Source organism: Danaus plexippus, chromosome 6 (assembly GCF_018135715.1).
Source record: "Danaus plexippus chromosome 6, MEX_DaPlex, whole genome shotgun sequence".
NCBI lineage: Eukaryota > Metazoa > Arthropoda > Insecta > Lepidoptera > Nymphalidae > Danaus > Danaus plexippus.
Genome location: NC_083540.1, coordinates 9192481 through 9204450, shown reverse-complemented (window position 1 = coordinate 9204450; position 11970 = coordinate 9192481). Strand labels below are relative to the sequence as shown.

General features: G+C 34.5%; 3 protein-coding genes across 3 annotated transcripts; 1 reads left to right on the top strand and 2 right to left on the bottom strand.

The window, feature by feature from the left end:
• Positions 1–1222: 1222 nt before the first annotated feature.
• LOC116778789 (protein lethal(2)essential for life-like) lies at positions 1223–1876 on the bottom strand. The gene has a single exon (XM_032672814.2). It carries the CDS (start codon positions 1854–1856, stop codon positions 1332–1334), a length of 525 nt encoding a protein of 174 aa, XP_032528705.1. The 5' UTR covers positions 1857–1876; the 3' UTR covers positions 1223–1331.
• Positions 1877–3788: 1912 nt separating this feature from the next.
• LOC116778788 (protein lethal(2)essential for life-like) lies at positions 3789–4484 on the bottom strand. The gene has a single exon (XM_032672813.2). It carries the CDS (start codon positions 4422–4424, stop codon positions 3891–3893), a length of 534 nt encoding a protein of 177 aa, XP_032528704.1. The 5' UTR covers positions 4425–4484; the 3' UTR covers positions 3789–3890.
• A 637-nt stretch (positions 4485–5121) lies between these two features.
• LOC116778787 (myrosinase 1-like) lies at positions 5122–11624 on the top strand. The gene is made up of 9 exons (XM_061529503.1): positions 5122–5238; positions 5566–5669; positions 6028–6220; positions 6303–6474; positions 8091–8298; positions 8571–8662; positions 9723–10025; positions 10153–10394; positions 11178–11624. The coding sequence occupies exons 1-9, from the start codon at positions 5186–5188 to the stop codon at positions 11305–11307; spliced, it is 1497 nt and encodes a 498-aa protein (XP_061385487.1). The 5' UTR covers positions 5122–5185; the 3' UTR covers positions 11308–11624.
• Positions 11625–11970: the final 346 nt, after the last annotated feature.

Genomic DNA, 11970 nt, shown 5'->3' with positions numbered 1-11970 from the left:
AATAGCGGTTACCAGAATACATCGACCTACAAAGTTTCAACTATGTAGGCCCAACAGTATGGGAAATAAATGGCTGTGACATACGGACGGACGGACGGACAGACGGACATGACGAATTTGACTACGAGACACTAAAAAATTGCTTGCGTAAATCAGGAATAACTGATGACCTTGGAACGGTTTTAAGAATTTTCTTCATGTATATTAAAACAAAACTGAGCTAAGCTCTAACTAACAAATTTTATCAACTATGTTTGAAACAACCACTATTTGATAAATTGTGATTGAATTTTTAGAGTATGAAGCAATGCCATCTATTGCTGCAAGGGAGAAATATATAAAGACAAATATAACAAGGACACGCTTCTTTTTCTCTTGCAATGCATAGATGTCGCTTTACTAAACTTTAAAAATGAAACCCTGAGACATATTGAGCAAAGCTCGACGTAAACCTATATTTTACCATCTATCAAAGCCGATTTAACCAGTTTACCAAATATAAAGTAACATTTTTACATACGAGTTTTGTCAAGTTTATTTATAGGTAACCTATAAGGCAAATATCGAAGGAGCTAAACAGACGAAAGGACGTATTATTTAATTAAACTACAAAGTTACCAATACTTATAAACAAGTTTAAGCTTCAAGACACAAAAATTATATTAGATATAAATTAATTTACGTCACTGCATATTGATATATAATTTGAACCATTATGGTGTATATGTACATATAAAGGTAATTTTTTTATAAATTAAAATTATTATAATTAAGTTAGATCTACATAAGAACCTCAACATATCTCCTGTCGTTATGAAAGAAACGTCTTAATATCGGTAGGGTTCCAATTTATTGGAATCGAGCTAATACTGAATACAACAGGATAATGATGCAAAATTTAATGCATCATTTGGGTCTTTGATTTGAAAATGTATGATGAAATCTGTTAGCATAACGAGTTTAATTTAAAATAGTATTAGTAAAAATATGTACGGTTTCCATTTTAGCAAATTAGTTCATATGTAAACACCGATCGTACAATAAAAGGTATAAACTGATAAAATTTTTCAAGTCACTGGCTTTGACCCCAAACGTAATTTATTGATCAACAAAAATACATTCCCAATTTATAATCTTTGTAACCAATACAAAAAGATTAAATTAAAATTAATGTCTAAACTTTTATTGTTATTTACTGAAGCAAGGTAAAATATAAACAAAATACAGACTAGAATTTCATTTATTCTCAACATAAAATCGTCGTGTACATAATGTCACCAACATAATTCAACATGCAAAGGAATGTCCAAAAAAAATATCACTATAAAATTTTATCCTTGCTCCTCAGGGGACTCCGATTGCTTCCTCACCGGCCCGGTCTGTACGATTGGCACGACGCGTTCACTTGAAGCTTTCGGAGGAGGCTTTAAAGGAGCTGTGATAGACAACACGCCGTCTGAAGACAATTTAGAAACCACAGAATCGTCTAGAATACCCTCTGGTAAAGGATATCTTCGTGTGAAACTTCTTGATATAAATCCGTGCTCGTCCTGTCTCTCTTCATGCTTAGCCTCAACAATTAAAAATCCATCAGCCGTTTTCACAGAAATCTCCTCCGGGGCGAAATGCTGAACATCCAAATTCACTTGGAACTTGTCTTTTTCTTCCTTAATAGTAGAGCCGGTGTCCTGGTTAGCCGCCGCTAGATTTCTCCAAGGCCTGCAGTAGTTTCTATTCATCTGCGGCACAACAATGGTGAGGAAATCGTCGGGCGTCAACCCCAAACCAAAGTGCTGGTCCATCAGGCGCCTCGGACGTGGCCTTTCATATTCAAGGAAAAATGGATACATCGACATCTTATATATAACCACTAAATACGTTTACAGAAATTTTAGTAGATACACGTCTCAGTATGCCGCTTGAGTGTAGACTGAATAATGAAATGGATTCTACTTAGCATTTCGTATTTATACGGATAAGCGCCATCTGGTATTAAGTGGAATAGTAAAGAAAAATCTAGAACATTCAGATTACTATCGAACGAACAAGTCGCATGGTGTAGGTAACTTTCGGTACTGTCCCAAAATACATATATTTAACAAATTAATGTAAAACTAATCTAGAGTAATTCGATTTAAATTTCTAACATCATTATAAAATTACCTCGAAGTTTGTTAAAACAATAATTGAAACCAATACTCTATAAGTTATTTAATATTGATAAAATTTTAATATTCAAAATAAAATTTTATAATTTATAACTTTTCATTGAAAAATATATGATGATTTAAACCAAACAAAATATTGTAATCCAGATAATAAAATTTATAAGTTGCATAATTAAAATATAAAAATGTTTATGTTCTCTGCCTTTAATTCTCCTATTCAACACTAGATGTCAGTAAGGCACTTCCAGAAACTTCTTGAAATCATAATCGATCCAGAAGTTTTTATACTAAGAAACAAAACGTTATTTTATTTAAATTAATTGAAGTTTTTTAAATACTACATTTAAATTTATTAATTCTTCATTAAGAACAACACAAGAAAATTTAAGTATATACATATATATTGTATAAAGATTAAAATTTTGTGAACGTTTTGAAATTTTGTGGTTATTGATATTACAATCTGTGGTTAATAAAATTAAAAGTAAAACTACCGTCATATTAGTTTTTCCAAAAAAAAATAACTTTTTACTGAAATATTGAAACATAAATTACACGAATATGTAAATTATATGATTATGGATCACTTGTTGCCTACATTTATCAAAATCAATATACTGTCATAACATAATTTGTATCGATTAAGAATTTTATTTGTCTATATGGCATTTGGCATAATGAAAACTCTATTCTTAGATTTGTAAACAGCTTCTTAATCTGTATTAGAAACAAATAATCTTTTCTTTTTTAAACACAGGTTTCCGGTGATTTACTATCAGCTTTATCAAGTAGAAAAATTAAAATTTCTGTTAAAAATAATTAAACTATTTTTTTACTTTATTTTGGTTTTATTGTTTTTAATTTCACTGATGTCAAGGTAAGCCACAAAATATTGATTCGGGCTGATTAAAAGTAATTAATTGAAAATTACCAACGGCCAATGGGTGACAATCATAAATCGTAATTTAAACTAATGATTATTATTTCTATATCTGTTATTTATTTTTAGTTTTGTTATTTTTATCTATTAAATATAACTATATTTTTTTAAACATAATAACATAACAACTGAAATTGTTTTAATCGTGAGATAAAAACTGTGTATGTACAATTGAAGTTTTTTTCACCATTTAATTATCTGACAAAATAACGCATTTTCTAGATAGCTAAGTTTGGCTAACGTAAGTATTATACGCAATATTTAGCTATCATTACTTTAACTACAATATAATTCAGTTAGTGAGTTATAAAACGCCGCCACTGTAATAGGATTATATAATGCGATCAAGATGATTTAATTAGGTGGAATTTACTTTATTTCATATGTTAGAGCAGGGATGTGTTTTGTATAGTTCATTATTTGTTTATAAATTTGGGAAAGACATGAATAAATGTTACGAGGATGCTAAAATATCTTTATTTTTTGACACAGTTGTAAATAATGGTAAACAAACACCAACACAGGACAATATGCATCTATCTTTAACGTAGTTATGAGAATATTTAAAATTGAAAAATATATGTACTTATGCATTCACTTTATGTTCATGAAAAACATTTGACAATGTTAAAATTTTTAAAAATAAAATGAGTGTAATATTAAAATAAATAAAATATCACTGCAACTTAATAATATATATTTACAAACTTAAAATATATTTATTACACAGATAATAGTTCAGTCTTAAATTATTTTGAAACACAGAAACCAATAGAACATTTCTATTCGTTACTCATGATCTTCTTGACGGGTCCTGTTTGTTGTATTGGCACAATTCGTTCGCCGGATGAGGGCATCGGGAGTACTTTGGGAGCGGTCACCGTCAGGACGCCATCTGATGAAAGACGAGACATCACAGTGTCTGGTAAACAGCCCTGAGGCAGCGCGTAACGTCTCACAAACTGTCTAGAGACGTATCCATGTTCATCTCGTCTCTCTTCGTGTTTGCATTCTATTGTTACAAAACCATCAACCACTTTCACATTTATTTCATCCGGCGCGAAGTGTTGAACATCCACGTTGACCTGGAACTTTTCCCCGTCGGACGTTATATTTGCTCCCTCGTTCACAGCTAGCCGGTTCATTGATGACGCGAGAAGATCCATTTCTTTTAACATTCTATGTAAAGGTCGAAACACGTTACCGAAAGGCTTGAAATAATCTTGAGGAACCAACTGGTTTAACGGTTGAAAGAATTCACGATCCACCATACTGCCGGCTCTGTCGTGATACGGGCAAGATGGAAGCAGCGACATTTTCGATCTCGTATCTGTATTATCACCTCTCACAGCGGTAATCAAAAACAAACTTGGCACGAGATCACACAACGCCGCTTATATATACTTTTGAAAGCGCCACCTAGAGCCAATAACGTAAACCTGTTGAACGTTCATGAAAAACCTGGAACAAATTTCCAGAAAGATAGTTTACCATTGCGTATGGCAGCGTCTTTCTAGAATGTCATAATTTTTGTTTCAGCGCCACCTATTGTCAGATAGCTGAAATATTATTAAGGAATTATAAATCGATAGATGGCGCTTTTTGTGACTACTTAATTTCAAATTAAAGTTACAGAATTAACTATGGAAAACAGTTCTTATTCCCACTATTTAACATTATAAAATTAATGAAATGTCACTATTCAGATCATTATTCTTAGTGAGATACAGAATAGTTCGTAATCGTATGTCAAGTTAGATAAAAATTATTTCTGAATTCAACATATCAAATTCGAAACTAGCAAAAAATTTGTATTGTGCATTCGTCATAGCTGCTGCGCTGAAACTGTCGCTACTTGACGTCCTTGTTTTGATGAATTAATTATAATTTAATCATAGATACTATATAAAAAAAAAATCTGTCAGAAAAGGTCTGATAACTGTCGATTTATTTATTAAATTGATATTAAGTAATACCTAAGTCATTGAACCTGTTGAACTGCTATATTTTGCACATCATATCGTGTGTCAAGGGGCTATCAGTTGCCTAGTGGAGCTTCGCTGCAGCGGACCTTTGCATGTTTAATATGAACCGTTTAAGTTTCATCTTAATCAGTTCTATCACATTCGGGTAAGTGCAGTTTTTTTAAGTAATATTAAATTCCTTTAGTCACTTGTGATCTAACGGCTGTTTCACACTAGTGACGTCCAAGGCTTCCCGTCAGCGGAGTATCCTGTACTCGTAGTGCATTCTTCATATTTTTCTGTATTTATTTTCCATGACTAAATGTGAATCATCGATTGTATATGTGCCTACATAGTCTATTTAGACTTTCGGGACTAAGTTCTGGAATATTAATGGAGAATATATTGATATTATTAAGATTTCCGAATCACTTAAAATCCTAACACGATGTTTCTTCCTATTTATTTTGATTTATATTTTCTCCTTGAACAGTGTGAGTTCAAACTTAGTTGCGTGTTCCGTTTGCTTTCCTGAAAATTTTATTTTCGGCGTTGCGACCGCTGCTTACCAGATTGAAGGAGCGTGGAATGTCTCAGGTGAGATTCGCAAGATTTGACTTTGAATTTTAGTTATTTTCAAGGATTTTTAAAAACTAACAATTTTAACCTATCGCAGTTCAAAGTTATTTTTATTTTATCAATGTTTAGGTAAATTTAAAATAGATAGTATGTAATTGTAAATTAATTGACACAAGCAGAATGTGTCCGTCGAAAAGAGCTTATATAGTATTTGATAAAGATTAGACTGGTAGTGATAGATTTAAAAAACTCACACAGTATTCATAAACTTTTAATATATTGGCCTATTTTTTGTTACAAAACTTGAACCTAGTCATAACTTGAACATGATTTATGGTGGTTAATAAAATACTTCAAATTAAATTAATACGTTTAGGCAAAGGTGAGAGTATTTGGGACAGGTTCACCCATCAGCGGCCCGACCTGATCTTCGATCACAAGAATGGAGACGTGGCAGCCGATTCATACCACAGGTTCAAAGAAGACGTGAGGCTCATGAAGAGAATTGGTGCATCGTTCTACCGATTCTCAATATCCTGGCCGAGGATATTACCCGATGGATTGTCCAAGTACGATATTTTATATCTACCAATAGTCCCATTAATTTTGGAAATTTTTGCAAGCAGCAAATGTTTTTAAATTGCATTCCAGCGAAGTGAACGCGGACGGAATCAGGTACTATACTGAGCTTCTCGAAGAGCTTCGTCGTAATGACATCAAGTCGTTGGTAACCATGTATCACTGGGACCTGCCTCAAGCCCTGCAAGACCTGGGTGGCTGGACCAATCCCATTATAGCTGATTACTTTGTGGATTACGCCAGGGTAAGTGCTCTCAAACTTTGGACTACGTAATAGTAAGGATCATTCAAACCTTTGCGGAGGCGTCTAACATTTTGCATTGAACAAATTTAGAACAGTATTCGCTAAGTTGGTCTTTTTTTGCCTGGAGTTTATCAAAGTGTTATAACACTTTGTGCCTTAAATTCTTTGTGAAATTTTTCCCCCAGGATAACTAACGTCATGCAAATTACAAGGGATGTTAATCCTTATTTTGTCATTCACAGTAAGGTGTCTGGTATATAGTTTTCCGGTGTTATCTCTAATGCTTTTTCAATATTAACACTTGATGGATTTCTTGAATATTTATTGATGATACTATGGCAGTATTCACTTATAGCTTAAGATGAAATGAGAAGTCACTCTGATTGTCAGCGCGGTAGGTTTTATAAACTATTTATGGTTTTAATGTAATAAATGATTATATATATGACGTTTTTCTTTTTATCTGACTGTATTATGTTTATCTAAGATTATCGAAGCAACGGCAATTGATGGAAACGGATTTTATAACGCGAATTGGGATGGTAACATTTTGTTTTTATGAATGATTTAGCGATGGTAACCGTGCGTAAAAAACTGTCTATGATTTTAAACAAGAATTTTTTTTACGCAAAAATAGTTGATATAACATATATGACCTTATTTATGGTAAAAAGGGGCTTAACTTCCTCAACCATCGCATTATTAAAGTCTAATTATGAAAAAGATAACTTTATCAGAGTACATAACATACGTTAGGCAGCCATGAGTCAGTCGTGTTAAAACGGCAAACAGGGAATTGAAAGGCGCTGTGTAATAAATATCAATATGAACATTCACACAAACGCTTCCCGTCTCCTTTACTGTTATATTAAAGATTTTCGTTTTCTCTTTTCAAGGATATTAAGTTATTAATTTTTGATACATGTAGGTGTTACTGTATGCAAAAATGTTTAGCAGAATTTAATATTTTGACACGAACTATAGGCTGTCGTACACGGCCAGCCGAGGAATCGTTAAAAGAAAAATTACTAACACTTTTATTATAATAACAATGCGTTTATACTACACACAGCTACGCGCCACGGGGACGTAAACTCCGCGGAGACAGCATCGTCACTCGTTATACGATGCTATGTCTGTGCCCCGGCGATGTTCGATTAATTTTCAATGTGTTTCGCGAACGCAACACACGATAAGTCGCTTGATAAGTACTTAAAAGTAATATGAAAGATTAAATTCCTACACACATCTCAGTCTACTGCTCTTTTATTTATCCGTCATAAGTCATTTTAGTTTTTCACTTTCGTTAGTCTATTTTTGAAATGAAACTTCTAATGCGACTTCAACAAGGTTGCGTTGAACGTTCAACGCTCCTGCGGAGGGAGAATAGAAAGAGAAGGAACGAGTTTAAATGGCTGGGTCAATTGTGAATTGTAAGCAATGTTTATAAAGTTTGTCTTAAGGAAACAATATGAGTTCCTACAAATTGATCTCCCCTTCCCATTTTTATTTCATTGCGAGTTTCACATCTTCCACGGAGCGACTTCACGTAATATTTAAATTTCTTTTCTTATAAAGTTACTGCGATGTTTTGAACACACTAGTGTTGTGTCCAGGTGCTGTTCGATAGTTTCGGTGATTTAGTGACGGCGTGGTTGACGTTCAACGAGCCGTACTCGTTCTGTCGAGACGGGTACGGAGGCCTGGAGGCGCCGGGGGCTGCGGCCAGCGGACTCGAGGACTACATGTGTGGACACACCGTGTTACGAGCTCACGGGATGGTCTACAGGATGTACAAACAAGAGTACAGGCATCGTGTTGGAGGTAATGCACGTGATACAAAACAAGCGGACTTATCTTAACGTATAACAACACTGTTTCAAACAAACCAACTAACTAGCGCCTATTTTTTTTCTAGATTGCACAATATTTTCGGTTCACAAACCTTTCAACTGATTTAAATACGTTTTAAGACTGTTACTAGTATCCACATTTAGTGGCGTCTTGCAGTGACAGGACCTAAAATATGAATATCGTCTGTGTATAAAACGATTGTTTATAAACAACATTAGTAGGCTTAACATATCACATTCCAGCTGTCGGCATCACATTGGACTTCTCTTGGCTCGAGGCAGCCACAACCTCTAGCGAAGATCAGATCGCGGCCGAAACTGTGAGACAGTTTAATGTAAGCTGAATTCTCACATAAGTTCTACCGCTCTTGGTTCGCTGCCTATATTATTATTAGTTAATTTAACTTTGTGTAAAGTGCCATCTATCGGCGGGTGGAAGTTACCATGTTGAGACGGTTTGTTTACAGACTGTTGACGTATGTTTATAAACGAGTGGACAGACACCGATTCATAAATCAATAAACTTTAATTCCGTGTTTGTCAAGAACAATCCAGAATAATAAAATCTAGTGCAAACTCAATATAACGATCTATCCGCTTTAATATTATTTTCATAACATTCTCGAACTGTCCATAAGACTTAATATTTACATATAAACATCTTTGCAACTAACTTTTTAGTTTAGACTTGACTGTAGCTGTCAGCCATAATGGCTTTGACAGCGTCAGAGGTCAGGTGAGGTTTGTAACTAACGGAAGCTGTACATGAAAATGAGTGTCAAGAACTCTAACAAAGCTTGTCAACGAATTAGTTCCTTGATGTAACGAATACTTATTGGTTCTCTTGCATCAAGGTTGCACTATAATATTTGTGCGTCGGTCTCCAGACAGGACATATTTATGTATTCGCGAACTTTAAAGCGCATTGTGATGATAGAGCTTACGGTTCCTTGGGAAACCAACATCCCCAAAGACCATACCATCAAGGTCAACAAATATTACGAGCTCACTAACGAACTCACTGAGAATAAGTTCGTTGTAAATTTTTACAGGAAAGAAGTAGAAGCGAGAAGTATAACAGCTGAATCTCTCTATAACCTACTAAAAGACCTGGGCCTGTCCAGAACTAATATCAATTATCCTTGTAACGTATTTCGAAGGCAGCTCTAGTAGGTTCTTTTCAAATTTGGTTAGGTAGGGAGAGGAGCTTGGACAGTGGAGGTGAGCGTTTAACGCGCGTTCGGTAGCAACCCTTAAACCTACACCTAGGTCGTCCCAGGTCCCAGGCCTGTTAAAGCTCCTCTCCCTGCAACGCGATGGACCCGGCGCCCGCACGGTGAATCCTTTGAATGCTAAGAGGTTTCGTCTTGTGAGTTATAATTTTTATATTTCTAGTTCGGTTGGTTCGCTCATCCTATATTCTCTAAGACTGGCGACTATCCGCCCGTCATGAGGAAAAGGGTCGACTCTATATCAAGGAGACAACATTTCACGCGATCTCGTCTTCCGACGTTCACGGAAGACGAGATCGAGATGATAAAGGGTTCTTCAGACTTCCTGGGCCTGAACCACTACACCACCTACCTGGTCACTAAGAATAAATCCAAGATATCAATGACCCCGTCCTTCGAAGCCGACACGGGCGGTATTCTATCGCAAAAAGCCGAATGGCCGAAATCAAACTCAACATGGCTAAAGGTGAAGTGATTTGAAAAAAAAACTCGATTTCCTATCCGTACATAAAAATATATCCCATTAATAAATGTAAATTAAGATAGCTCACTGATAAGTGTATGCGAATATATTTATTATATCCATGGCTCAGGTCGTGCCGTGGGGTTTCAGGAAAGCTCTGAACTGGATAAAGAACAAATACGACAATCCAATAGTGTTCATAACAGAGAACGGCATAGCGCTAGAGAGAGGTCTCACAGACAGACGCCGCGTCAACTACATCGACGCTTACCTCAGAGCGTTACACGCCGCCATCTTGAAAGACAACTGTCAAGTGATTGGTTACACATATTGGAGTCTTATTGACAACTTCGAGTGGACGCGGGGTTACTCGTGAGTTATATGTTTTTGTTATATTTTATGTGTTATTGTTACATATATATATGTGTGTGGGTGTAGTATATATTATATTAATATTCTTTAGTGGAAGTTGTTTGTGTTCGTGTGTGAAAGTGTGAATGGATGTGTCTGTCGTATTAAAATCAACGTCGTCTACGTTTTAATTTTCATATTTAAAATTTTTATTGAGTGATATCATAATGTCTGCACAGTAAATGGTAGACTGGATATTTTAAACAAACAGTACTCAACAATTTTCTCGAGTAGGCAACATAAGTATTAACAATTATTACATAAAAATGACGCAAGAGAACAAAAAGTAAATCATAAAAGTATAAAATAAAAGTTTTGAAGTAAAAATTTATCAAGAACTAGGAGCCAGCCCCGGCTTCGCATGGACCCTTTATAAAAAATATGAAATAGCCTATTTAATTTTGAGAATTATTAAACTTATATTATGATAACTTTCAAATAAGAGGCCGATTCAAATGGTTTATAAAGTAATTTACAGATAGTGATGTAGGCTTGAAAACGAAGTAATTTAATCTAATAAGACATAATACCTTATTTATATAAATAGCTTTCCAATAAACGCTTCAGGAATGCCAATTTTTAAAAGTTGTTAATTGGATATAGTACAGGCATATGCCACTGCGGACTTTTCTGTACACCTACATAAGATAAACAATTCCACTATATATTATTTTGTTATATCTCAACGACTCTCAGTCAGACGCGGCGAGGGTCGTTGTTTTATAATATGTGTTGATGTTTCAGAGAACGTTTCGGATTGTTTGAAGTCGACTACGAGTCCCCGAATAAGACTCGAACGGCGCGACTGTCCGCGGCTTACTTCAGCCGACTCGCGCGGGACAGGTGCTTGCCAAACATGGACTTTACGGACTAGCAGACAGAGGCTTTAATAATGATTTAATTAAAATTTTTATTAGATACATACCACAACGAATACTCGACTGTAAAGTATATATCAGAAAATTCATTTTCTTGTGGCTATAGATTCAACGACATTTTATCGATATTCATATAATATATATAAAACATGTGAAAAAAAAAATAAAATACCTTTTCTTATTGTTTTTTATTTATAAATATTTGTTGTACAAACCTGTCAGTTTCATTTGACAAGTGCGTGTTAAACTTATTTCATCTTTATAACGGCCCTAGTTGTCGGTGTTTGGTCCCTTTAGTAAATTTGTATGTAAATATATTAAAATGAATAGAATGAAGTTGTAATAAATTGTTTTATCCTTATATAACATTAGTATATATCTCTTATGTTTGCATTTAATTGAATTTTTGTTGTTTTTGATCTACCACCGTATGTAGTTCCTAATTGTGACTTCAGTCGAGACTGTTAAATTTTATTTCATTCAAAAGTCAATCCCGGATCGTGTCTCCTCCATTCTACACGACACTGGCAGAATATACTGTGCTATTCTTTGCGCGCATGGAGGCCATATTATAAAAAAGAATCGGCCAGTTGTCTTAAATGTCAAAATAATAATTCTGAATATAAAACACTGTGAAATATTGATTGGAGTATGAAATT